This window comes from Odocoileus virginianus, chromosome 2 (genome assembly GCF_023699985.2).
Source record: "Odocoileus virginianus isolate 20LAN1187 ecotype Illinois chromosome 2, Ovbor_1.2, whole genome shotgun sequence".
NCBI lineage: Eukaryota > Metazoa > Chordata > Mammalia > Artiodactyla > Cervidae > Odocoileus > Odocoileus virginianus.
This window is the reverse complement of record NC_069675.1, coordinates 74,188,248-74,215,048: the sequence shown is the minus strand read 5'-3', so window position 1 is coordinate 74,215,048 and position 26,801 is coordinate 74,188,248. Positions and strand designations below refer to the sequence as shown.

Genomic DNA, 26,801 nt, shown 5'->3' with positions numbered 1-26,801 from the left:
ATACGCTCTTTTACTTTTTTCATCTTTTTGACCTAAGATCATGTTGGTGCCAATTTCCTTGAAAATAATTCATTACCTGTAGGCCCCTGGTGGGAAATCCCAGCGGTCGCCTGCACCGCCCCTCTCTCTGTAATTCCGTGGCCTCCTCTCGCTCACCCTCCCCTCGGGAGCCCTGGCCTCTGTGTTTATACACTAACGTTTTTTCTCACACATTCATTGTGCGGCTTTCCTTAATTTGGTGTCCCGCCGGTGCCCGGCGGGAGGCCACTCAAACATTATGTCAGTGATCTCAAAATTGAACCCCAGGGCTTTCTTCTGCCAGCGGCCCGAGCAGATGTGTGGCACACTTTATTAACTCAAGTACCCGCGAGTTGAAAATTTCATTAGTTTGAGGGGAGGGCTAAGTCCCATCCAGAGACCTGGTCTGGACAGATTCTTTGTGTCGACCTGACCCCTAGCAAAACGGATTATTGTTCTAAGTGAGACAAGCGACCCAATGTTCTGCCTGTTACGCACACATGGTCTGTAACCTTTTAAAATACGAGTGTGGGAAAACAGCGCCTTCAGCCACGTCCCCGACTGCACATTCCTGACAGGTGGCAGCCAGACTCCTAGCAACGCCACCAGGGGCCTAGAATTATCCAGGGGCCACAGTGGTTCCCTCAGGGCAGGTACAGGCTGGGACAGGAAGAAGTGAAAGGGGAACCTTGGGGAACCTCTGGTGCCCCCGAGACTTGGCCCAGGTTGCGTTGTGGCCTTAGCCTGGGGTGCAGGATAGCCACCCTCCTAGGCCCTCTTGGCCTAGGTCTTGTTTTCCAGAAGTACTGGAGGAGCTTTGCTAGGAGCCTGGGAGACAAGAGGGGTGTGCTGGTTGGTTTGTTGTGTAAAGAGTTTACCAGGGTGCTGGGTGTTGGGTGAACCACATCCCTGAGCAAACCCATACCGCCATCTAAGTGATCTCGTGTTCTACCTGTTAGGTGGCCATACTCTGTAACCTTTCAAAACATGAGTGGTGGGGGGGATCAGCACCTTCTGCCTCCTCCCTGATCACTGATTCCAGCCCAGGGGGAGCCAGCTCTAGGGGAGAAAGGGCTTGGTAAAGTCAGCAGCCTCTGAGGTTTCCTAGCAAGGTCCTGAACTGTGTCCCATGTGTGAGACAGGGCTGATTCTCAATGGCCCGGTGAGCTGTAGGCAATAATCCGGCAGTCCAGGATAAAGGCAAGGCTTCCCAGGTGGTACAAGTGGTGGTAAAGAGCCCGCCTGCCAATGCAGGAGACACACAAGATGGGGGTTTGATCCCTGGGTCAGGAAGATCCCCCCTGGGTCAGGAGGAGGAAATGGCAACCCCCTCCAATATTCTTGTCTGGAAAACTCCATGAGCAGAGGAGCCTGGCGGGCTACATTCCATGGGATTGCAAAGAGTTGGACATGACTGAGCACGCCAGGATGAGAGGATGGATGAAGGAAGGACCAGTCAGGCCGGGGATGCAATCTCCATTTCACGGCGTGGCAGGAGGAGGCGGGCAGTTCTGACCAAGGGACTCGGGGAGCAGGGATTGAGTGAGGCTTGAACAGGCAGACGAGTGGGCGAGGGAAGGGTCCTGGGAAAGAAAGCGACAAGGTGCGGATCTTGGTTGGAGTTTTGGGGACATTAAGAGGTGGCTATGACCGTCTACAGCGTGCTGGCTCTGTACTGTGTGGCTCGGAGACAGAGCAGTCCTGGGCTGAGAGAGGGTTCCACGGGAGCCCGCAGGCAACCTTTCTGGTGGCACCGAGCTCTCACGTGGGACCTGTCATAGGCGTCCACCTGTTGGCCATCCCAGATTTGGTGGCTACAAGCCTTGAGCCCTAGGGACACGGCCCCCCGGCCGGAGCTTGGCTCTCCCCAGAGGCTCTGATCCGGCCTCCCAGGGAGCTGAGGAGAGGGCGGCCCTGGCCTCCACCTTCTGACAGACACAAAGCAGAGCTGGTTGTAAAAACTTAATTAAATGAAATATTTTAACAAGAAATTCCGAGAACAGAATGCCCTGCTCGTAAGCAAGCCCCCACCGAAATAAAAGCTGACGGGAAGCGTGTGTTCTGTCTGACAAGAGAAAGCTTCTGCGGGAACCACGCTGGTGCGGAGAGGCAGCCTGTGCTGGGCGGGTGGGTGAGTCGGCCCGGGGCCTGGGTCAGAGCCTCCCAGGGCCAGCTCGGCGCTCTGGGAAAGCCCAGACCATCCTCTTCCCACAAACGCACGGTCCTGTGCCCCAGGCGGCACGCTGACGGAGTGTGCGCCCTTGCTCCTGTTAGAATGATCTTTATAAGATGAAGAAATGGAGGCTCAGGGAGGATACGTGACCTCCCAGACTTCGGTCAGAGGTGCGAGTGAGGGGGAGCTGGGATCAGAGCCCAGTCCGCCTGACCCCCAAATCCAGTTTTGTTTCCACCTGACTTGCCCCTTCTTTTTATTAGTTTCTTTTTGGCTGTGCTGGGTCTCTGTTGCTGCCCACAGGCTTTCTCCAGTTGCAGCACAGGGGGCCACTCTCTAGTTGCAGCGGGCAGGCTTCTCGCTTCTCTGACCTCTCTTATTGCAGGGCACAGGCTCTAGGGCGTGTGGGCTCAGTAGCTGTGGCACACGGGTTTAGTTGTTCTGTGGCTTGTGGTATCTTGCAGGGTCAGGGATTGAACCCATGTCCCCTGCATTAGCAGGTGAATTCTTAAACCCCTGGACCACCAGGGAAGCCCCTGACCTGCCCTTTCTACCACAGAGAGATTGCTGGCTGGCCTGAAGAGGTAGGGCCACCTCCAGGGTGGGGTGTGCCATCATTCCTTCTCTTGGGGAAGCAGAGCCAAACTTTCTCCCCACAGGGGGCTGAGAGGAGTGGGGAACTTCATTCCCACTCTGAGGAGAGGGCCCCGGGGCCAGTTTGGCTGAGGCGTCACAGTGAGACCAGACTGCGTCAGGCCCAGTGGTCACATCATAGATGGAGACAGTGGGCTGCACTGTGGGCAGATGGACAGTCAAGCCTGACGGAACTCAGGAGAGGGCTGGAAGGCTCTGGAAGGCTTCCTGGAGGAGGAGGCACTGTATGGGCCTCTGAATAGTACTTATAGAGTCTGGGGAATGTGTTCCAGGCTTGGGGAAGGGAATGAGCAAAGTCTGGGGGTGGGTGGCAAAGCCCGCTGAGTAGCCAAGGGGGCAGGAGGAGCCTAGATCCAATGACTGACCCTTAGGATGACCTTGCCCTCGTGTATGTGTCAGTGATGATGGGGCGTTGGGAACCATCTGCCTCCTTGTCAGTCTGGGGCCTCTGTGGGGAACTGTGGGGAAAATGTACCTCATGGACAAATCAAGTGACCGGCTTGACTTTCTAGAATAGAAATATTTCTGTAACAGTAGAAACAGATCCTTCCTGGCGTAAGCTGGTATATTTACTACACGCCGTCTCCAGTGACCTCAGTAGGACCTGGCTGAGTACCACTCTGGTTGAAGAAAGCTCCATAAAACCCTGAAAACTGCAAAGAACATTCATTTTAGGTAGAATGGTTCACAGGATACAGGGACACTGCTTTATAAGAATCTTTTCCATCAGATTCTCTTATACTGTAAATTTAAAATATTCTTTGATTTATCAAAGTGAACACCTGCATTTTCTTGAACTTAGTGAATGTGTACAGTGAGTCATGGATGTAGTTAGTTTAGAATGAAATCTTCCAATGAAGTGACTTTTTTTTGCAGCAGAAAAATTGCCTGAAAATTCCATTCTCCACTGTCCTCCACCTGTTTCTTCCCCTTGGACACCAAAAGGGAATGGACAGAATATTCCATCAGGAGCCTGCATCCACAGGACCCATCTCTCACCACAAAACCAAAGACTTGACTAAATCTCCCCTGTGCAAGGTTCTCATCTCAGCCTTTTGGGAGAGAGCAAATACATGTGGGCTTCCATTACCCATCTACCTTGTCCCAGGAAAACTGCATGAAAAATTCTTTCTTTTAAATAAATTTTTAGATTTATCTTCTGCTGTGCCGGGTTTTCGTTGCTGTGTGGGCTTTCTCTAGTTCCAGCGAGCACAGGCTACTCTCTAGTTGTGATACATGGCCTTCTCATTGTAGTAGCTTCTCTTGTTGTGGAGCACAGACTCTAGGCTGTGTGGGCTCAGTAGCTGTGGCACACAGGCTCAGTTGCCCTGCAGCATGTAGCATCTTCCTGGACCAGGGATCAAACCCGTGTCCCCTGTATTGGCAGGCAGATTCTTAACCACTGGACCACTGGGGAAATCCTGAGTAAAGAATTCTTGATAAACAGATTCTTTTAAAAATACGGTAGGATGAATCACTGCCCCATTTAATTTGTGAAAGGTAGAAAAAAATTTAATATTTTAAAGCTGGCTGCAGTTGGAGCCTGTTGGCCTAAAAAGAAGGCAAAGTGTTTCCTTTCCTTGTAAGATGATGCCTTGTTTTATCATAAAGGAAAATAGGTCAAAGGACTTTTGGGTTATAAAACAGGAGGCCCCAGTGCCTCCCCAGACATAATCACAGAAAAGTCAAGTTGTTCTGTCCTCTGCAGTGACAGGAGTCTTCCTCTGTTGGGTGGGGCAGGCAGGGTTTGGAGACCTGGGGAAAGTTGAAGGGAGAGGGGGAAAGAGCGCTATAGGGATGGGACACCCCTTGGGTGGGGTGCTATGTGGGCTGGAACTCTTTTTTTTTTTTTTCCATTTATTTTTATTAGTTGGAGGCTAATTACTTCACAACATTTCAGTGGGTTTTGTCATACACTGACATGAATCAGCCATGGAGTTACATGTATTCCCCATCCCGGTCCCCCCTCCCACCTCCCTCTCCACCCGATCCCTCTGGGTCTTCCCAGTGCACCAGGCCCGAGCACTTGTCTCATGCATCCCACCTGGGCTGGTGATCTGTTTCAATATAGATAATATACATACTGTTCTTTCGAAACATCCCACCCTCGCCTTCTCCCACAGAGTCCAAAAGTCTGTTCTGTACATCTGAGTCTCTTTTTCTGTTTTGCATATAGGGTTATCATTACCATCTTTCTATATTCCATATATATGTGTTAGTATGCTGTAATGTTCTTTATCTTTCTGGCTTACTTCACTCTGTATAATGGGTTCCAGTTTCATCCATCTCATTAGAACTGATTCAAATGAATTCTTTTTAACGGCTGAATAATATTCCATGGTGTATATGTACCACTGCTTCCTTATCCATTCATCTGCTGATGGGCATCTAGGTTGCTTCCATGTCCTGGCTATGATAAACAGTGCTGCGATGAACATTGGGGTGCACGTGTCTCTTTCAGATCTGGTTTCCTCAGTGTGTATGCCCAGAAGTGGTATTGCTGGGTCATATGGCAGTTCTATTTCCAGTTTTTTAAGAAATCTCCACACTGTTTTCCATAGCGGCTGTACTAGTTTGCATTCCCACCAACAGTGTAAGAGGGTTCCCTTTTCTCCACACCCTCTCCAGCATTTATTGCTTGTAGACTTTTGGATAGCAGCCATCCTGACTGGCGTGTAATGGTGCCTCATTGTGGTTTTGATTTGCATTTCTCTGATAATGAGCGATGTTGAGCATCTTTTCATGTGTTTGTTAGCCATCTGTATGTCTTCCTTGGAGAAATGTCTGTTGAGTTCTTTGGCCCATTTTTTGATTGGGTCATTTATTTTTCTGGAATTGAGCTGGAGGAGTTGCTTGTATATTTTTGAGATTAATCCTTTGTCTGTTGCTTCATTTGCTATTATTTTCTCCCAATCTGAGGGCTGTCTTTTAACCTTGCTTATAGTTTCCTTTGTTGTGCAAAAGTTTTTAAGTTTCATTAGGTCCCATTTGTTTATTTTTGATTTTATTTCCAGTATTCTGGGAGGTGGGTCATAGAGGATCCTGCTGTGATTTATGTCAGAGAGTGTTTGCTATGTTCTCCTCTAGGAGTCTTATAGTTTCTGGTCTTACATTTAGATCTTTAATCCATTTTGAGTTTGTTTTTGTGTATGGTGTTAGGAAGTGTTCTAGTTTCATTCTTTTACAGGTGGTTGACCAGTTTTCCCAGCACCACTTGTTAAAGAGGTTGTCTTTTCTCCATTGTATATTCTTGTCTCCTTTGTCGAAGATAAGGTGTCCATAGGTTCGTGGATTTATCTCTGGGCTTTCTATTCTGTTCCATTGATCTATATTTCTGTCTTTGTGCCAGTACCATACTGTCTTGATGACTGTGGCTTTGTAGTAGAGCCTGAAGTCAGGCAGGTTGATTCCTCCAGTTCCATTCTTCTTTCTCAAGATTACTTTAGCTATTCGAGGTTTTTTGTATTTCCATACAAGTTGTGAAATTATTTGTTCTAGTTCTGTGTAAAATACTGTTGGTAGCTTGATAGGGATTGCATTGAATCTATAGATTGCTTTGGGTAGAATAACCATTTTGACAATATTGATTCTTCCAATCCATGAACACGGTATGTTTTTCCATCTGTTTGTGTCCTCTTTGATTTCTTTCATCAGTGTTTTATAGTTTCCTATGTAAAGGTCTTTTGTTTCTTTAGGTAGATATACTCCTAAGTATTTTATTCTTTTTGTTGCAATGGTGAATGATATTGTTTCCTTAATTTCTCTTTCTGTCTTTTCATTGTTAGTGTATAGGAATGCAAGGGATTTCTGTGTGTTAATTTTATATCCTGCCACTTTACTATATTCATTGATTAGCTCTAGTAATTTTATGGTAGAGTCTTTAGGGTTTTCTATGTAGAGGATCATGTCATCTGCAAACAGTGAGAGTTTCACTTCTTCTTTTCCTATCTGGATTCCTTTTACTTCTTTTTCTGCTCTGATTGCTGTGGCCAAAACTTCCAACACTATGTTGAATAGTAGTGGTGAGAGTGGGCACCCTTGTCTTGTTCCTGATTTCAGGGGAAATGCTTTCAATTTTTCACCATTGAGAGTGATGCTTGCTGTGGGTTTGTCATATATAGCTTTTATTATGTTGAGGTATGTTCCTTCTATTCCTGCTTTTTGGAGAGTTTTAATCATAAATGAGTGTTGAATTTTGTCAAAGGCTTTCTCTGCATCTATTGAGATAATCATATGGTTTTTATCTTTCAATTTGTTAATGTGGTGTATTACATTGATTGATTTTTGGATATTAAAGAATCCTTGCATTCCTGGGATAAAGCCCTATGTGGGCTGGAACTCAAGGAGTTGCTCAATGTTATGTGGTAACCTGGATGGGAGGGAGGTTTGGGGGAGAATGGATACATGTATATGTATGGCTGAGTCCCTTTGTCATCAACATTGTTAATAGGCTATACCCTAATACAAAATAAAAATCTCAACAGAAAAAAAAAGAGGGAGACCTTGGAGGCTGGATAATGTGGGCACATCCAAGCAGCCAACACATGGTTGCATAGTGAGTTTCAGGCTTGTGTTTTGTGTATATTGGATTTGCTCAAAGAGGGACACATCATGGTCCTATTTGATCCACAGCCTGGCTGTCAGTCATGGAAGGACCATGGGAGATGGGGCTGGGGGCCTGTGCAGCTTCATAGAGGCAGTCAGGCCTGCAGCAGAGATGGAGCCAGGCCTGCAGACTGTGTGGAGAAACTCTTGCAAGCTTGGAGATGGAGACTGCCCCGCTGGCCAGATGGAGGACTTCTAAGGAGTAAGATTTCCACTTGGGGTTCCCAGGACATGGTGGCCCAGTGGGGAGCTTGGAGAATCTGAGTGGCTCTTAGAGAAGGAGTGAGGGGTTGGGGTTGGTGTGTCCCATGTTTGGATTATTCCCTACCTTTGGTGTTACTGGAGAGTTGAGGCTTCATGTGCCTTCCATCCTAGCCCCATGGCTTTCCCCTTACACAAGAATTGAGGGGAGGCCCTTTACCCCAGCTTGCAGCTGTACCTGTTATAGAACAAGAGTCAGTCCTGCATGGCTTAGGGGACCAGTGATTGGGGAGGCTGGATGTCAGGGCTGGGGAGGAAAAGTTGGAGAGTATAAGCACCGAATTTGGCATGGGAGCAAAAACCTAGAGAAAAGGGAAGAAGGTAGTCCAAAGTATCAGGCCCCAGTCAGCGAAGGTGACCTCTCATTATCCACCACCCGTGGTATTAAGACCGCTAACCAAGGTCAAGATAACAAAGCAGGCAGAGGAAGTGATCTGAGACATCAGAGAAAGGAAGTTTAGTGGGAAATGCCACAAGAAATGGACCAAACGAACTGGCTTGAGGATCGAGAGGCAAAGTGACTCTCCCAGGACCCCACATCTAGTTTCTCTCCCTGTCCCCACCGTCTCCTGGGACCCTAGGGTGCCTGTGAGTGCTTCCCATCTGGGCCTCCCCCAGCATCCCACTGCAGAGCCTTTCTTCATTTCTGAATGCTTAGGAGAGTGCCTGGCTTAGAGATGGGGCTTAATGAATAGCTGCTGAGAATATGAAACAATTCTCTTTTGAAAGGGGAGGAGTTTGTCCATCCGAAAATCCCATGTTGATGCCATAAAGAAAGGGAACCACAAATTAAATTAAGTACTTAATATGTGTCAGGCCCTTGGAAATTTTTCTTCTCTCTTTAAATTTTTGAATAAAGTAAAAAAGCAATATATTTAAATTAATTAATAACATTAAAAAATAGTTGTTCAGTCGTGTCTGACTCTTTGCAATCCCATAGACTGTAGACCGCCAGGCTCCTCTGTCCATGGAATTCTCCAGGTAAGAATACTGGAGTGGGTAACCATCTCCTTCTCCAGGGGATCTTCCCAACTCAAGGATCAAACCCCAGTCTCCTGCATAGCAGGAAGATCCTTTACCATCTAAGCCACCAAGGAAATACAATAAATGGCCCTGAACTCATCACCCAGCATGACAGTGAAAGCATGATGTAACTCATACCTACCTCTTGTGTGTCCTCGCCTTTTGTAATGGTTAATTTTATGGGTCAACTTGACTGAGCTGAGGGATACCCAGTAGCTGGTAAACATTATTTCTGGGCATCTATAAGGGTGCTTCCAGATGAGATTAGCATTTGAATTGGTAGACTGAGTGAAACAGATGGCTCTCACCTCTACATGTGAGCACCATCTAATCTGTTGAGGCCTGGGTGGAACAAAAAACAGAGGAGGGTGAATTTGCTCTTTGCTGAGCAGGGATGTCCATCGTCTCCTACCCTTGGACATTGGTGCTCCTGGTTCTTGGGCCTTTGGGCTTTGATCAAGTATTATTCCACTGGCCCCCAGATTCTCAGGTCTTCAAACCCAGACATTGTTGGCTTTCCTGGTTCTCCAGGTTGCATATGGTAGATCATGGGACTTTTTGGCCTCCATTTTCTAGACAATTTCCTGTTTCCTATCAATTCTGCTTCTCCAGAGAAATCTAACACATCCATCCTTACCCCTGCCTCTCCACCATATGTTACCTCTTTTGAGTCTTGCGTTTACCATTCCTTTCCTTTAGAAGTATAATTCCAGAGATAAATTTAGTTTTAGTTTATTTTGACTTTATTGAACAGGTATCATGCTGTGTTTAATCTTCTGGGACTTACCTTCTCCATTTATGTTGGTAAAATTCCTCTATATGCTTGTGTGTAACTGTAATTATATTTTATTCACTTGCTTCTATCAATATGATGCAATTAATTAATTTGCACACCGTGTGCCAGGTACTTCATGTACCTTATTTCATATCATCTTCATTACAACTCTATAAAGTAAGAGGGAACCACTCCATTCCTGCTCAGAGTGCTTCAAACTATTCTTTTATGATTCTCATTTCAAAGATGAAACTAAAAAAAATCAAGTAACTTTCCCAAGGTTATATAATTCATGAGAAAGGAAGCCTGAATTTGGCTCCAGAGCTTAGCTTTCCTTTGAGACAAGGGAAGTAGTGGCTGCCGGACTCTATCCTTTTTCTACTCTTCTTTCCATGAACTTCCAAGGCATTGTGTAATTCCAGGAGTGTTCTAATGACCTCAGCTCTGATCCATCTAGCTCAACCCTTGGGACAAGACTCCTGGAGCTGTCTTGGGGGTCTCATTGCTCTATAGGGACCTACATGCCAGCCTGAATTGGACCCACTTGATGGAAGAGAAGGAAGGAGTGGCGAGTCCACTTGAGGATCCGGGCGGAGCCGGGCTGCTGACCGAGCCACCCTTTCCTCAGTCTACTCTCTAGCTGAGAGTCTGAAGTGTGAATGTCTCGGCTCCATGTGGTGCTCATGCCACACAGCTATGGCCCAGCCACAGCTTAGAAACAAGGGTAGGGACACAGCTCATGGACCATCCTACCTTCCAAGGCCATAGTTGTCTTTCTTGATTAAAACTGGGCCTCAGTGGTGCCAGCGGAAGGTAAAGTTGACACAAGGATCAGAACTTAGTGCGTAGTGCCCTGGATATCACTGACCCAAGGCACTGCTCAGACTCGGAGGAGGTGTGAGCCAGTCTGTACAGGAGGAGGAGGGCAGGGCCCTCTCCTCCTAGAAACATGTGTACCTACTCCACCAGCTTTTACGAGGCCCTGGAATATTATTTGTTGGTGACCACCCAACCATCCCACCAACAAAGAGAGTGCTTGAAGGGAGTGCAGTTGACCTCTTAATGTGAAACAGTGAGACAAGGGATGAGCTAAGAGGTAGGGTCTGTTTCTGCACATTTATCTCTGGTTATGAGACACTTTTAGAGGGAACATCTGTCCATCCTGGCTCCCATGTTACAGGCCCCATTTGAGGGCCAGCTTGGCCCCTTCTCTGACTGAATGGGGACTAAGTCATAAATTAGAGGCAGAAAAGGGACCTAGAATAAGAAGTCAGAGGGGACTTTGTTCATCTCATAGGTAAAGGGCAATTGGGTTCCTTAACTGATCAGCCTTCACAGGAAAAGCAAAGAGAATGGACAGAGCTCCTTATACTCCAGGTGGTACCCACTCCCAAGAGACTTAATTATCACAAGGTTTATCCTGGGTACAGAGCCACTGGCCTAAGGCAGGACCCAGGAGTCAAACCAAGTACACAGCTTGGTCATGCTTCCAAAGTTCCAGGGACCTGGGCTGGGTGCCATTATCTCATTTCTCCCTTGGTTTTCAACTTTGGATATTTGTTTTACGGGAGGAATAGCTGTGTTTATAGTAGTACTTTCTACATCATCTCACAGTATGTTCTCAGGACATGTACATGTTGGCTCACTCTCAGGTCAATAGGGCAATTAGTTATACAAGAGGAAAAACTCTGTTTTCTTATTACATTTCTAAAGGTAGGTATAAGGACACAAAATCAATACAATTGGTTAAAATGATCCCTCATTCCCATTTCTCTGGATAGTTTCTCTAGCCCACATCACCAATATAATATTGGAGATATTTCTGCATGGACATACCATGCAACTGGAAGCATACCATGTGATCCCACATGACCAGCTATGAGTCTATGCCTTACACTAATAATCTGTCCCCTACACATTCCTCCTGTTTCTGCTGATGCCCCATAGGTCTTCAAGTTTTTATGCAGGTTCAAAATTTCTTAATTTTGAAGTCAGTTTGACTCATTCTGCTTCCTTGTTCTTTGGGTCGTCCCAGCAATTTTTGTCTCCAGTGAATTTTCCAGGTGGTTCCAGTTCTTAGAGCCTTTGCATACATCCCTTCTGTCCTTAACAATCAGCCCCACAGCTCTGTCAATTTGTCAGTTATGTCTTGCTGATGCTTCTTGTATCCGCCCCACCATCATTCTCAGCAGCTATGACTTGGCTGAGATGCTCAGTATCTTTTACCTGGACCTTACAACAGCCTCAAACCCAGATTCATCCTGTAGAAGCTGTGATACCAGGTTTCTTAAGTCACGACTCATTTCAGCCTCCTATTCAAGCACTTTCACTGGCTACCCTCGCCAGTCAGGAAAGTGCCAGCTTTCAAGACCTCCGCTGCCTTCCAAATCCTGTCTAGCCTTGATTTGGCCACCTCCAAATGCACCTAACTCTGTTTCTTTGCTATGTTCTTCTGTAGTGTCATTTCTCCCTTACCTCTTCTCAAAGTCTATGTATCCTCAAGATCCAGTTCCACAGTCTCCATGAATACTTCTTGGTTTTTATCCTTTCCTGTGATAAACCCTCAGAGTACTTTGTATATATCCATGATGGGAGAGCACATTCCACCTCTGATAAACAGATGGATAGAGAGACATCCAGGGCCTGTGTCTTACTGATCTTTTTTTCCTCTATAGAACTTCTGTGTGTAGCACATAGAAGCACTTAATAAATGTTCACTAAACTGTCTGGAGAAGGCAGTGGCACCCCACTCCAGTACTCTTGCCTGGAAAATCCCATGGATGGAGGAGTTTGGTGGGCTGCGGTTCATGGACCCGCTAAGTGTCGGACACAACTGAGCGACTTCACTTTCACTTTTCACTTTCATGCATTGGAGAAGGAAATGGAAACCCACTCCAGTGTTCTTGCCTGGAGAATCCCAGGGACGGGGGAGCCTGGTGGGCTGCCATCTATGGGGTCATACAGAGTTGGACATGACTGAAGCGACTTAGCAGCAGCAGCAGCAAACTGTCTAGTTCTCCTTGCCTCCATTCTCTCCTTGCCATAAACTTGCTTGAGTAGTCATCTAATAATAAGGCACTTGGTTTCTATACCACAATAAAGGTTATAAAATTGTTTCACATTTTATTATTTCAACTAATATTCATGAACAGCCTTTCAAGGCAGGCAGGATAGATATTACCTTTATTTTGTAGATAACAAAACTGAAGTTCACAGAGGGAAAATTAGTGGCCCAAAGCTCCAGACAAGTAAGAAATGTAGCCATTAACTGAACCCAGAGAAGTATCTTGATATGCAGTAGAAGACAAAGGAAGAGGGGAGGCAAAGTCCAAGTCACTCAAGAATTCCCTCTTCCAACTTCACTGAGCATGTTAAAGATATGCTAAGGCAGTCAGGGTACCTCATACAAGGGATACCAGTCAGGGAACTAGGAGGGTGGCACTGTGTGATTCTATGGTAATTTTTGTGTCTATTTTTTTTCCTCCACTCATGCCCCAGACAAAGGTATCACCACATGAGTACTAAGAATCTTGGACTTCTTCCCCTCCAAATTAAGCCATAATCCCAGGCTTCCTTTCAGTTTGAACACTCAGTAGATTCTTGCTGCTCACAGCTCATCAGGGAAAGTCTCGTAGCACTATGCCAGGAACTACTCACATGATGCTCTGGGACCTGGGCCTAATTTCCCTCCCATATCATCCTTGGAACTAACCCCTCATTTATTCTGTCATTCATTCACTCAATGATCTCTATCCATCCACCCATCCACTCATTCATCTGCCCACACATCCATCCATCCATCTACTGATTCACTGGCCAGAAGACTTTCTTTTAGTATCAGATCCAGATGTATTCTACCTCCCTGTGACTCTCTTTAGCTCCTCAGTTCCAGACAGAAGAATCATGCAAAGGAACCAAGAGGCTAATGTGTTTCCTAATGCTTGCGCATTTTAAAAGTAGCCTTCAAGAAGGGAATGTGAAGGCTTTATGAAAGAATGGTACAGGTTGAAGGTATTTGGGAATAAAAGGGCCTTTTCCAAATAGGCCTCATGTAGGACTTGGGTAGGGGTGAGAGTCTGCAATTTCCTATTCTCCAATGGTCACACCCTTCCTCTGTCCTCAAGTGCCATTGAAATGAATGTTATAGCTGCCCTTCCCAATGATATCATCTTCTAGCCTTCCTTCACCAGAGTTCACCTTGGATGCTCTGGCTGGATGTTGTTGTTTAGTTGCTAAGTCGTGTCCAACTCTTTTGTGACCCCAGGGACTGTAGCCTGCCAGGCTCCTCTGTCCATGGGATTTCCCAGACAAGAATACTGGAGTAGGTTGCCATTATCTTCTCCAAGGGATCTCCCCAGCCCAGGGATCAAACCCATGTCCCCTGCACTGGCAGACAGATTCTCTACCACTGAGTCACCTGGGAAGCCCCTGACTGGATGTTGCCAGTGTTTAAGATCAGAGTTTGAGGTGAGTGGATGAAGCAAGGGAAACACTTGAGTTTTGATTACACTTAGGATGGTTGGATATTAAGTTTGGAGAAATAAAGAAACTCAAGAGCATAAATGTATGCTTGGTCCAGAAATGTTAGGAACCCATGCCTCCTCTCCTACCCTTACCTCCTCGGCCATGAATGGATCCTGGCCAAGCTTCAGGGAGCCTCTAGGGTCCCTACCATGAGGTCCTTGGGGGCTAGGAGTTCTTAGCCATTCCTTTTCCATTCCTGGCAGGCAAGTGAAATAAAGGGCCTGGTGATTTATCTCAGAACCTAGCAGAGAGCCTTGCCTGGCAAATGCAGACTGATTGCTGAGGAAGACTGTGTGTCACATAATGAGATGCTCCTGTGGATCAAATTATGTGAAAGCTTCTGCAAATAATTTTTCATTCTCACTTGGCAAATGTACTCTCTGAGATCAGTTACTTCCTTTCAGGTAGCAAAATATGTCCCTTCTTAAATTCTCCTTTTCCCCTATCACTCAAAACAGTATGTGTTCCAGAGGTTTTGAAATGTCAGACATTTGAATAAATACTCCCATTTTCTCTTTCAATGCGAATGAATCACGATGAGTGGTATGATACACAATAAAGAATTTATTTGTTCTCACTCTCCCAGAGTTTAGCAAAATAACTCAGATCCTGGTTTTCTTGAACTTGCAAAAAATGTCATTCCCCAGAGCTCAGAGACCTTCAGAGAACTGATGCTAGCTTCAGTGCAGGTCCAGTTCATATGTGCTTCTGCTTGGAGCCAGCTGCCTGTTACAGGGCTGGCTTGGTCAAAAGTTATATTAATACATACGGTTTGAATTTTTTCCCTACTATGTGAAAGTCTAATTGGAGAATTGCTATAAAAATTCAGAAGGTGATAGTAAATTCTCCTGGAGCAACCTTTATGTAGGGGCTCATGTCATTGACTGTGGCTGATTGTAGCTCTTTCAGTAACTCCATGATATAGTTCAGAAACATGTGGTAGTTTTGAATGGACAGGTCAATCAATCTTTTAGATTCAGAGATGAATTTTTCACAGTAATCAGAGAGCTGGTCTGAAAACTCCTGTAGTTTATATGTGAACTGCTGGTGGTAATCAGAAATGATTTCCTTCACTGCAACAGCCCAGCTTTTAATTACTTCCTGAGCACTGGTAGAAAACTCTGTAATCTTCTCTTTCCCCCTTTCCTCTGCATCGGCAAGGATGCTAAGATACTTCTGCAAATCTTTCTGAATCAGTGGTTCAATCTGACTTGAGAGTTGGGAAACAAAATCAGCAGCACCAACAGTGTATTTGGAATGGAAGTCTTTAAGGACATCTACTAGGTTCTTGATCAGGTTGATGATCTTTTCTTCAAATTCATAATATTTCACTGTCCAGCCAACCGTAGCTGGATCAAAATATTCTTGGTGAAGAGCCTGCACGTACTGATGGAGCTGCTGTAATTCTTGAGAAGTTTCCTGAAGTTTATTTTGGATTAGTTCATTAAACTCAACAAAGTTATAGTCTAGGTTTTCTTTCAGGGATCTAAAAACAAATGAAATGTATATGTTGAAGATTGTGTTGATGTTCTGTAGGGTTTGATTAATGAGATCAGTCGATTTCTTCTCCTTGAAGTGTTTAAGTTCACTTTCTATCTCTTGGAAAATGTCTTGTAGAGACCTCTGAAGATCACTTAGCATCTCTGTCATCATGGTAGACTGGAGGTAACTAAGTGCTTTTTGGATCTCTTGTGAGAAAAATAAAAGCGTTTTCATACACTCCAAGACCATACCTATTAGTTGATTGCTCATTGACGCAAAAGAAAATTTATTGTTTAGGTCCTTGTATAATTCAGACTCCTCCATCAGGTATAGGAAATAGGAAAACAGTATATGTAACCCATTATGGATATTTGAATGTACCTGGGACAGTCGCTTCGCTGTTTCCTGTATGATCACAGTGCAGAGCTTATCTGCAGTATAGTTCCTGGCTCTTCCTGGGAACTGGAATCTGGTTACATTCAGGAGATCAATGAGCAAGTCAGTTGCACGCTTGACTGTCACGTTGTATCCCTGAATAACTCTTATTAAGCTGTCTGACACGTTCTGCTGGAGTCTCTGGAGACCACTGTGGTCCTCCTGAGCCAACAGTTCCCGGTACAGACGCTGGGCCTTGTCCTTCCACTGCTGGTAGGTTTCAGTGGTACCTCTGGCCATGCTTCGGAGCTCCACGTCCACTTCATCAATCTGCCTCATGGCCCCTTGATACACCTGATCAGCGCTGTCCTGCAGGACTCTCCTCAGTTTTAAAGAAGCATCTTTCAGATCGAGTCCCGTGTACTCTTGGTGGTACTTGTTGACATAGTCATAAAGGGCTCCCGTGGCCCTGGGCACATTGTCTTTGAGCGAGCTTAACAATTTGGACACTGCTTCTTCCTCCCAGTTAGCCTTGATTTGAACTTCATCATCCAATTCCAGGACCCTCAACTCCATTTTGAATATGTTGAGTATTTTATCTGGAGAGGCCTAAGACCAGCAGAAAAGGATGAAAAGAACATGTTTTCAATTATCCTTATTACATAATACACTGCATTAAAACTTCATTAGCTATTAAAAGTAAAGATCAGAGGATCTTTCATATTCTGATGGAGATTTATCTTTCACATGTCATCTATTTCATATGTGTTTGTCTTATGGTTAAGCAAATACACTCTTGTTAATTTCTCTTTAACACATGCCCCAGAAAGGATAAAATTATGTACAGCATTTGCACAGTGACATTTAACATCAAGGCTTTTCTAGCACTGAAGATCAGAAGAGGAAGACAGTGGAGGAAGAGGGAGGAGAAGGATCGAGAGAATGGGGAGAAAAAAAAAAAACCCCAGGAAAACACTAATTCAGAGAAAGAAGATGTAACAAAAATGAAAAATGTCCAGGGTCCATCTAGGAGAGAACTAGAAGACCAATACCAGGTGCCATCCATCCTCCAAGCCTATGACAAACTCTAATAATAGAACCTGGTTATTTCTTCTTCTCTACTAATGGCATCTTTGATTTGGCCCTGGCAGAACTTGTATGGTAGGTGAGAGGAATTTGGCATATCTTACCTAACAATCCTAGCGTGGGAAAGAATTTTGAAGCCTCAAACACTCCAGATGCCCCAATCTGAAAAATGTACTCAGCATACGGCAGAGTTTGACCATGATTTAGGTGATGAGGCAAAATCTCTCATCTTTCTAGAATTACCCAAATGTAATAAAATAATAGTGGTAATAGGAAGTTATATGTGCATCTCATACAATCAATAAAAGACTCCTAACACTTTCTGGAGAAGAGTTCCTCAGAAGAGAAGTTTAGCCAGTTCATTGCTTGTGTTTTGGAAAGCCCAGGTAATACTGTATGGACTTCAATTTATCTGCCCATATTCTATGTTTACTCTTGATATGTGTAAACCACTAGATGGGACTCACCTGAGGGCGGTAGTAGAGGTTCCATCCCAATAAGGTATTGCTAATGTTTTTCACATCGATGACCACAGTGCCTATGGCTGGGGAGGCTACTGATGAGGAGAAGTGATTCTCATTTTCTTGGTAGTGCAGATGGACATCAGTTAATGTTGGGCTGGTGATGTTAAGGTCAACCTTTCCATTCCAGTACCTGAAAGCAAAAAAAAAAAACCCAACCCCCCCAAAAAACAGATGGGCCATCACAAAAAGGAGGTGGAGATGGCAGACACCACAATAACTAGAAAAAAGATGAAATTAAAAGTTCCCTACCCAAGTCCTTGATATTTGCCATCTTCTTCATATTCTGCACTGAAGTCACGGTGTGCAAATGATGCGTTAGTCTTATACACTAACATGCCACCTTCGATTTTGTGTGTTCCTACAACTGTATGGGACAGATTTTATATTTCATTAGATTAGTAACTGCAGGATATAAATATTTTCCTTGTGAAAACAGAGAATTCTATCTTAACTATATGTCTTATATGTTTGTAACATGCAGTCCTCATTTGAAAAAAAAAAAAGGAGACCTTATGCGTCCTACAATGATTACAGAAACACTATTTTCTCTGAAACTATTTCTGTAGAATGTCAGTAGGTTTTCAACAGGATGGTTTTCACATATGGGGTATAAATGTATCTCCTTCCTGCCCCTTTTAAATTTTGCTATAGATAGCAGCTTTGCCTCAAGTCCTATTTAAATACATAATGATTTATTTACAACTCTCATTGAAGAAATACAGCATGTGCAGAGGGTAGGGGAGCTTCCCTGGTGCCTCAGTGGTAAAGACTCCACCTGCCAATGCAGGAACCATGGGTTCGATCCCTGATCTGGGAAGATCCCACAGGGCAAGGAGCAACTAAGCCGCTATACTACAACTGTTGAGCCTGTGCTCTAGAGCCCGGGAACTGCAACCACTGAAGCACATGCTCTGCAACGAGAAGCCATTGCAATGAGAAGCCCATGCACCACAACTAGAGAGTAGCCCTCACTTGCCACAACTACAGAAAACTCCATGTAGCAACGAAGACCCGGCACAGCCAAATATAAATAAAGTCTTAAAAAAAAAAAAAGAGAAATACAGCATGTGTGTTTCCTTACCATTTAGGTCATACTCAAGGAACTGAATGGTTGAGCTGCATGTGGAATCCAGGAATGTTTCAACATGATCTCCTTTGTTTTTCAAACCAGCACTCCAAGTGGTGTTGTACAAGGGTGAGGCCACCTCAAAACGTGCGGTCAGTGTTCCAAAGGAAGGAATGAGAATTCCAGCAGGTACAGAGAACTTCATGGAAGGAATCTCAAGAGTCTGCTCAGGCACGGTGATGGTTGGCAGCTCAAAGTCTGCGATATTACTGGCTACTGCGTTTAGATCCAGAACAGTGCTGCCAACTGAAATACTTTTGGGAAGGGTGAAGTGGGACACAGTCAGCTGAGATGCAGGCACAGTTATCTCAAAAAAGGGAACAGAGGAGGCTTCTGGTTTAGAGTACTGTATTAACACATCAACTCTGGGGAATTTTACTTTGGGTAGAGTTGATATGTTGAAGGTCAATGGCAGAGTACTTAGCTTCTTGTAGATTTTTATTTCACCAAGGTCAAGTGTGTAAGATGGAAACTGAAGATCTGTAAAGGGGACTTGGAATGTAGGTGTGACATGAACAGAATTTTGATTATTTTGTTTCAGTCCAGGAATAATGAATTTATCATCCAACTCTTGCATGGGGATAGAAACAAGATAACCATTGGGGTTTTTTGTATATATGAGGGCAGTTGCAGCACGGAGATACTGTTTCCTATTAAGGCTGGTGGTAACATCCAGCTTTAGGAGGTCCCACAAACTCTTGTCATAAACCGGTAGGACAGTACCTTTGAGGAACCATAGATACCCATCTAAGGAGACTGCCATGTCAAAGCGAGCCACTTCTTGGTCATTAGAAAGCTGTATATTGGTCTGAAGAGACCCAGAATGAACCTGGACCTGACTTTTCCAGCTGATTTTCTGGTTCTCAGTGTTAACATTCAAGGAGACTTCTTGGCCAAGGAAATTGATTTTAAGGAGGGAACTGGGCTGATGTGCACGGACCTGAACGAGGGCTGATATTTTCCACAGGGAGAGCTCCAGGGTGGCTTTGCTTGTATGCTCTCCAGATGTTAAGATGAGGCCCCCTAGCTCTAAATGGTTTTTCATATTTTGTTCCCAGATGGTATATATGCGTTGGAGTGTGGCTTCTCCAGCAAAATTTTCTTTCACTTTGAGGTCCCAGAGACCATCTGCTTTGGAGGCTCCTTGCAGTGTCACAGAAGATCTGGTGCCCTTGGAATTCAAGTAAGTGCTGGCTTCACTGGCAAGAGACCCTGAATATCCCCGTGAACCAAAAGAACCCTCAACACCTCCTTTGGTAGATGACTCAATGGAAAAATAAGAGGTGAGGCTTTCTAAGGTGAGCTTGTGGGTAACTGTTCCCATAGCAGTAGAGAGCAGTTTGGGGGAATTGAAATTATACTTTAATTCAATGGCTGAAGAGACAGTAGGTTTTGACTTGGTATTCCCATGAAGCTCTTGCTTGAAACTCATTTTCAAAATTGGAATTTGGACTCTTGCTGTTGTCGTCACTGATGCGTCCATATTTTTCTTGGTGAAACTAATGGTACTGTCATGACTGCCCTCCACAAATCTGTTACTCAGGGACAGAGCTGTGGCTAACTTTAGTCCTCTTTTCCTCGTCAAACTTGAGGTGCCCTCTAATTTGTACTGTAGTGCGTCCATGACAGAAGACGATGAAGTAAGAAAATGAGCGACAATATCTGACTGGTTATAAAGACCAATATTGGTACTCAGTGTGATGACACTTGACTTAAAGGAAAAATCATAGGTAATATTGCCCAGGGCTGGAATTAAAATTTTGTTTATCGTACTCAATACGTTGAACGCTGGAACAGAAAGCCCAGAAAGTTCCCTAGGGACATGAAGGGTTGGCAGCTCTACAAATGGCAGGACTAACGTGTATGAGGGTACATAGATGCCAGAACCCAGGACAGTGATGCTGGGGGTGCTGATCTCTTTGGGGATCATATACTCAAATGTTAACATCTTTACTGTGAAGGGAGACACTTCAATGTTGGCAATTGGAATAGTGTATCCAGGAATTTTATAGATCTTGGGTTGCTGGTTAAGGGATTTTTCAACTTTGTACTTATCAAAAGTAGTTTTTGCTTCATTATAGGATTTGATAAAAAAATCTAGTGCCTGGTTTCTGACTGTCTGGAAAAGCCTGGAGAAGGAATTGATGTTACGATGGATAAGTGCATAGAAGGCATTCAGAGGAACTGGGATGGAATGTTTGTCTTTGTTTTTCTTATACTGAGCCCTTACACTCAAATCAAATGATTGCTTTGTTGTTTTCAAGAAATCCTTCAAGCCTGTCTTTTCCCACAAGGAGATTTCTTTCATCTGGGGAGTTGTGAGATTTATGTAAGGTAGAGTCATTTCAGGGATTGTTAAAGGAATGTTTAAGAAATCCAGGTTGGCTTCTCCATTTATTCCCAGGTGGGCTTCGATGCTTTTCTCATTGTTGCCAGCAGAGAAATTTTGATGGTACTTATATTGATTGAACCTGCCACTTGCTTGCCAACTGGCTTGCTGGGCACTAGGACTCAGAAACAGTGCGTAATTATTCAGAAAGTCTATCTTCCCTGTCAGTTTTAATGGAAAGCTAACTCTCAAGTTTCCTTCATTGTTTGTGGATGCAGTCATCTCATATGGCTGTGCTGAAAAGAAAAGAGAATTTTTCAAACTTCCAACAACTTTCCCATTTAAATGCGCATCATGGTTGCCGGTTATCTCTGCCTTCCCCTCTTGAAGCAGCGCCAGGCCTTTAGCAGTTAGAACACTGCGACCCACATGCTGGCATTCAGCTTGCGACTGGATTTCAAATTTAGAGAAGTTGAGGAAGCGAGATTCATACAGTATTTTTTGGTTCACTCTTAGGTGTTTGCTGTTGATCTTATTAGACAATCTGAAGGAAGTGATGGACTCTTCCACAGTAAAGCTACTTTGGGATTCATGTGTTCCCTCATCTGAGAAATCGTGGCAGGCCAATTTCCAGGATGCAGTTCCAGAAGAAGCCCATGCTATGTGTCCAGCTTCCAACAGGGTCTTGAGGTCACTGTGCAGGTCAGCCTGGCTGGAGAAGTCTAGCTGGGGGATGTTCAATTTGTGGAAGTACTTTGTGTTGCTGTCCAGGGTAAGCCGATTATTTACCTTGACGAGCACACTATTACTGAGCTCCAGTGTATTTTTTTCTGTGTGTATACCCGCCACTGTGTTTGACTTTCCCTCGACAGCATTTCCAACCCAGAGCACCTCACTCTCATGCTCCGTCTTCAGGTACTTGCTGGAGAACCTCACGGATTCCTTCAGAACCAGTGGATTAATCATAGAGTCTGAAAGTTGTGCTTTTGCTTGAAAATCAAAATTGAGCACTTCTAATCTGGATGCTCCTTTGGCGGTGATGGAAGCCTCCATCTCCACCTGGTTTGCCGAAGCTGTTGCATTCTGAATGTCAGCATTTGCATCTAACGTGAAAAGGGGAGACTGGATTTTCAGAATGCCGTACAGCTTGCCAAAAGCAGGTACTTCGATTGTGTGTGAGATGTGGGAAAGCTGGAATTCTGGGATGTGAAGGTCAGAAACTTGAAAATCTGTAAGGTTGAGATTCGGGATGACAAATTCTGGAATAGTGATTTCCGGTAAATGGAAGTCTGGCATAGTGATTCCAGCAAGAATGGTATCCACCCCGCTCAGATCTCCCAGGTACACTTCCGGGACTGGCCACTGCAGCTCACTGTTCAGCATCTGGTCAATGGTTCTGATGATCTTTATTTTTATTTCTATGAAGTCAATTGTAAAGGAAGGGACATGGAGGGTATTGAAGATGGTAAATTCTGGAGTGGAAAAGCTGGATGGGATTTTCACATCCTTCAGTGTTTTGAAGTTGATCTGAAAGGATGGGATTCTCAGATCTGTCAGGGGAACGATGAAGTCAGGAGTCTGATATGTAGCCTCCTGAAGGGCACGGAGACTGATTTCAAAGGCAGGTATGGTCCCAAAGGTGGTCTGGATTTTGGGAACAGTGAACCCTTGTTCTACTAACTTTTTCAGGTTTTCAGCCCAGTCTTGGATCGAATACTGTTTTGCAAAGTCAGTAAGGTTCTTAGCAGCAAGAAACCACCAGTCAGAAATGTAGGTGACGAGTGTGTTGTAAGCCTGGCCCACTAGGAATAGGTACTGCTGGAGTTCCTGACATATATCCATTTGATATATTCGGTCTCGAAAATCTTCCAGGGTCTCCTGAAATTTTGCTTTCATGTAAGTTACAGATGTTGAACTTAGAGCCTTCTGTAACCAATCCAAGAATACAGTGATTTTGGTGGCCTTTAGGTTTTTCAGATAGGTTGAGACCATAATCTTAGCATCCTCTACAAGCAGTCTGAATGCCTTTGCTTTCTGTGGGAGTTCCAGGGCCTGAATTTCATCATTGATTCTCTCAGTCACCTCATGAATTTTGTTATTGGTTTCATCTACAAACTGGTGGTAATCAAATGACTTTAATTTTTTCACCAACATGTCAAGGAATCTGTTTACTTCTTCAAGGAATTGATTAAAAGACAATGCTTCAAGTTGCTTGAGAGCATTGTTGGTAAGCCCAATCAATTTTTCAACAAGATCTGCCATCTTGACTTGCTGTAGGACACTGCTTAGCTTCTGAACAGTCTCCTGCAGCTTATATTGTTGGGCCAACTGTACTGATTTATCCATTAAAGCCTGGATGTATTGATCTATTTTATACATCTCAATGAATTCATGGACCATGACTCTGAAAGCATTGATTTCCTCAGTTACTTCAAAACCTTCAGAAAGACTTGTAACACGGTATTTGACATGCTCAGTAATTTCCTTTATTCTCTGAAATGGGATTGCAGTTCTCAACTGATCTAAAAGCACTCTGATGTCAACAGCTTCAATCTGCTGTTTGAACATTTCAGCAAGGTGCTGGATGTCTACAGCCTGAATCTGTACCTTGAGCTGTTGCAATTTTTCTTGTATCTGGATTCTTATTTGATACTTAGTATCTATATTTTGAATCCAAGATGCAGTACTACTTCCAATTTTGTTAAAATCAAAATTTTCAATAAAAAAATACAGATCACGGATCTTTTTTACTAAATTGACACGGATATGATAATGTTCATCAAGAATTTTCAATTTTTCAATGATTTGATCAATAATCTTAGCAATAGTTGTCTTAAAATCATGCAAATCATAATTATTTTTAATATACTGATCAAATTGTATCACATATGTTTGCAGCTGAGACAGTTTTTCATTAAGGTTGATTTTGGCATTGTCTAATACAATTTGCAGGTCATTTTCTGTCATTTGATAATTTTCTGTGAAAGCAGTTAGTTTCTCCTTGGCACTCAAAACTTGTCTCTCCCAATTGAACGTGCTCAGATAATCATTAACTTGCTGTGAGAGTCTGTCCAAGGCTGCCACATATTTCCTCATGTGCTGATCAATATGGGTGCGCTTCAGTTCTTTCTGTACAGCCTCCAGTGCACTTATAACTACTGCCTGAGTCTTCTCAAAATATTTTGGCAGGAATTTAAAGAATGGGAGATGGATGGTGTGAGCATTTTGGTTCTTATCATATTTTACAGAAGCAACAAGAGTGAATTCTTGGGGCTGACCAACAGAATCCCTCATCTCTAAAGTGTCAATGACATTGATGGACTGGCTGAGTACCAGTGGCACTGCAATCGGGAAGTCCAGCACAGTGAGGTCAGCCAGGGCTCGTCCACTGAGCTCAATACCAACTTTGTCTTTTGTGTTGTAAGCACTGAAGTCCTGGCTGTATTCATTTTGGTCCAACCGGGTCCTGAGTTTCCAGTCACCAGTCTGCTCAGCCAGAGTGAGTAGGGCACTGACTTTGTGATCAAGAGCAGTGGTGATGCTTCTCCTGGACATGAGATGGTGACTTGTGGATCCTCTATAATCATGGGAGAAAGTAAAGGCCAGAGGCTCTGCTTTCAACAGGAATTTGCTGTAGAGCTGCCCCGTGTGTTGTCCCCAGAGAACCAGCTTCCCATTGCCATTTGTATGTGTGTCGATGGTCATTGTAAACGGGGCCACTGCACAGCGGAATGCATTGCTGAAATGCAGGGAGTCTGAATTGTAGTTTGTACTGATGTCCACGGTTGAAGCAAGCCCAGCAATGTTCGTGTTGAGCCGATGGCTAAACTCTCTTCCTTGCACCTTAGCTACAGTGTCTGCTTTATAGCTTGCAGATAAGTCAGCATAAGAAAGAGTGTAGATGTGTTTTATTTCATCATTTTGGTAGGCTCCTTTCATGGTCCCACCCACATTCAGCTTCAGAGGTTCTAGCCTTAATTTTCCACTGTTGGTCATATCCAGAGCATTGAACTTCAAGTCACTGTTTAAAGTAGTTACCAGGGAATAGGGCTCTAACTGTAGATTAAAATTTTGCTTATAAAACTTGTCAGAGCTATAAATGTTGTCAAGTTTGGAAGAGAAGTCCAGTGAGAACCCTGCAACATTCAGATTGTTTGTGTAGTCAAGTTTCATTTCATCATATGAACCCATCATGTCATTTGAAAGCTTCAGTCCTTCCTGGTTGATTCTGAAGTGGAAGATGTTTTTGCTGTCGACACCCAGAATCATGGCCTGATAGGCACTTCCCAGCGATACCTCTGTGGGGGCAGCTTTTCCATCTAGACTGAATTTCACATGGTGTTCCCGAAAGCGGCCGTTTGATGTTAATTTCAGAGATGCCCCAGAGAGGCTGACTGCCGCGTTGAGTTCATTCTCCAGCACCAGGGGACTATACTTCAAGCTGGTCATTGCACTGGTGGACATTCCATCCTGGGCAATCCTGAGTGTTGCCTTGTGAGCACCACTATTAATTTTGTCAGTGCCCAAGACGTCGGCATTTAACTCAAGGCCGTGAGAGTTTAGAGATCCAGAAAGCAGGGTGAAGAACCTCAGTGACTTGTAATCAGCCTGATACTCAGAACGGAGCAATGCACTCTGCTTAGAGAAGGTCAGATCCACCTTGTTTGAAGTGGCAAAGTCCTCATACTTCCCGTTGGTGTCAGATTTCAGTGTCAGTTCATAGTTTTCATATTTCAGGGAAGCAGTATTTTTCACGAGGCCATCTTGCAGATCCGAGGTGGAGGTAATGGAGACAGTGCCATCATCGTACCTTCCTGTTATCTGGTTGGTGCCCTGGACGTAGGAGGAGTTAAACCTCAGGTTGGATTCTCCAGTGAGCTGGCCCGTGGCAGGATCTCTCTGATAAGACAGGTCGTATGCGCCTTTAGCATAGAATGCAGAGGCTCTGAACTGTCCGTCAATCTTGACTTCCTTGATGTACAAATGCTCTTTCTTCTTTGAGTCCAAGTGGATTGATGCAGAAATCTGTGGGCCCCAGGCACTGGATGCGTCAAATGTTAGCAGACCTTCTGAGGCCGGATTGTTTCCCCTTTTCTCTGCGTGACTGAATTTGACATTTGAATCCAGAAATTTGTGGTGTAGAGACCCATCACCTGATAACGTGAGTGTATTCCTGTGGTCATACGCTGCTTTTCCAGATCCTAGCATAAAAATCAAAACACATTGATTAAATGAAGTCATACGTCTCCAGAACAATTGCTATGGTGAAAGGCTTTCAGTAATAAAGTCCCATTGGTCTGGGTCAGTTGTGCCACAGTCTCCTTTATTTGTAGTGTGAGCACGAAATCTGACAGCAAAAGGCCTTCCTCCCAGAAGCCCTCCCTGACTACCACAGACCTTGCTGGGTTTCCCTTTCAAGTGCCTCCACTTTATACCTAGACTGTGTCACAGCATCTTTCACACTGAAATCTAACTGCCAGTTTATCTGTTTATCTTCTCTCTTACTGCCTAGTAGAATCCTTGGTATATATGTGTTTAATAAATATTTCCAAAAGAAGAGAGGCAGGGAGGGAGAAAGGTAGGAAGGACAAAGTATAGGGTTCCCTATTTGCAGGGCAGCAGTGGATACACAGACATAGAGAACAGACTTATGGACCAGGTGGTGGATGGGGAGGAAGGAGAGGGTGGGATATATGGAGAGAGTAACGCGGAAACATACATTACCATATGTAAAACAGACAGCTAATGGGAATTTGCTGAATGACTCAGGGAACTCAAACTGGGGCTCTGTAACAACCTGGAGGGGAGGGATGGGGAGGGAGGTGGGAGGAGGTTCAAGAGGGAGG

General features: G+C 44.4%; 1 protein-coding gene across 2 annotated transcripts in view; it reads right to left on the bottom strand.

Annotated features, from left to right (window-relative positions):
* Window positions 1-14,577: 14,577 nt before the first annotated feature.
* The window catches only part of APOB (apolipoprotein B), a 43,405-nt gene continuing 31,181 nt past the window's right edge, over window positions 14,578-26,801 (bottom strand). The window contains exons 26-29 of one of the 2 annotated variants that reach the window (XM_070451217.1): window positions 18,582-26,156; window positions 17,750-17,864; window positions 17,444-17,630; window positions 14,578-16,499 (exon numbers count right to left, since the gene is read on the bottom strand). In XM_070451217.1, coding sequence (XP_070307318.1) covers window positions 14,859-16,499; window positions 17,444-17,630; window positions 17,750-17,864; window positions 18,582-26,156 — 9,518 coding nt within the window. In that variant the 3' untranslated portion in view covers window positions 14,578-14,858. Of the gene's footprint in view, window positions 16,500-17,443; window positions 17,631-17,749; window positions 17,865-18,581; window positions 26,157-26,801 lie in introns of those variants that run through there. The other variant, XM_070451222.1, reaches the window with a different exon arrangement.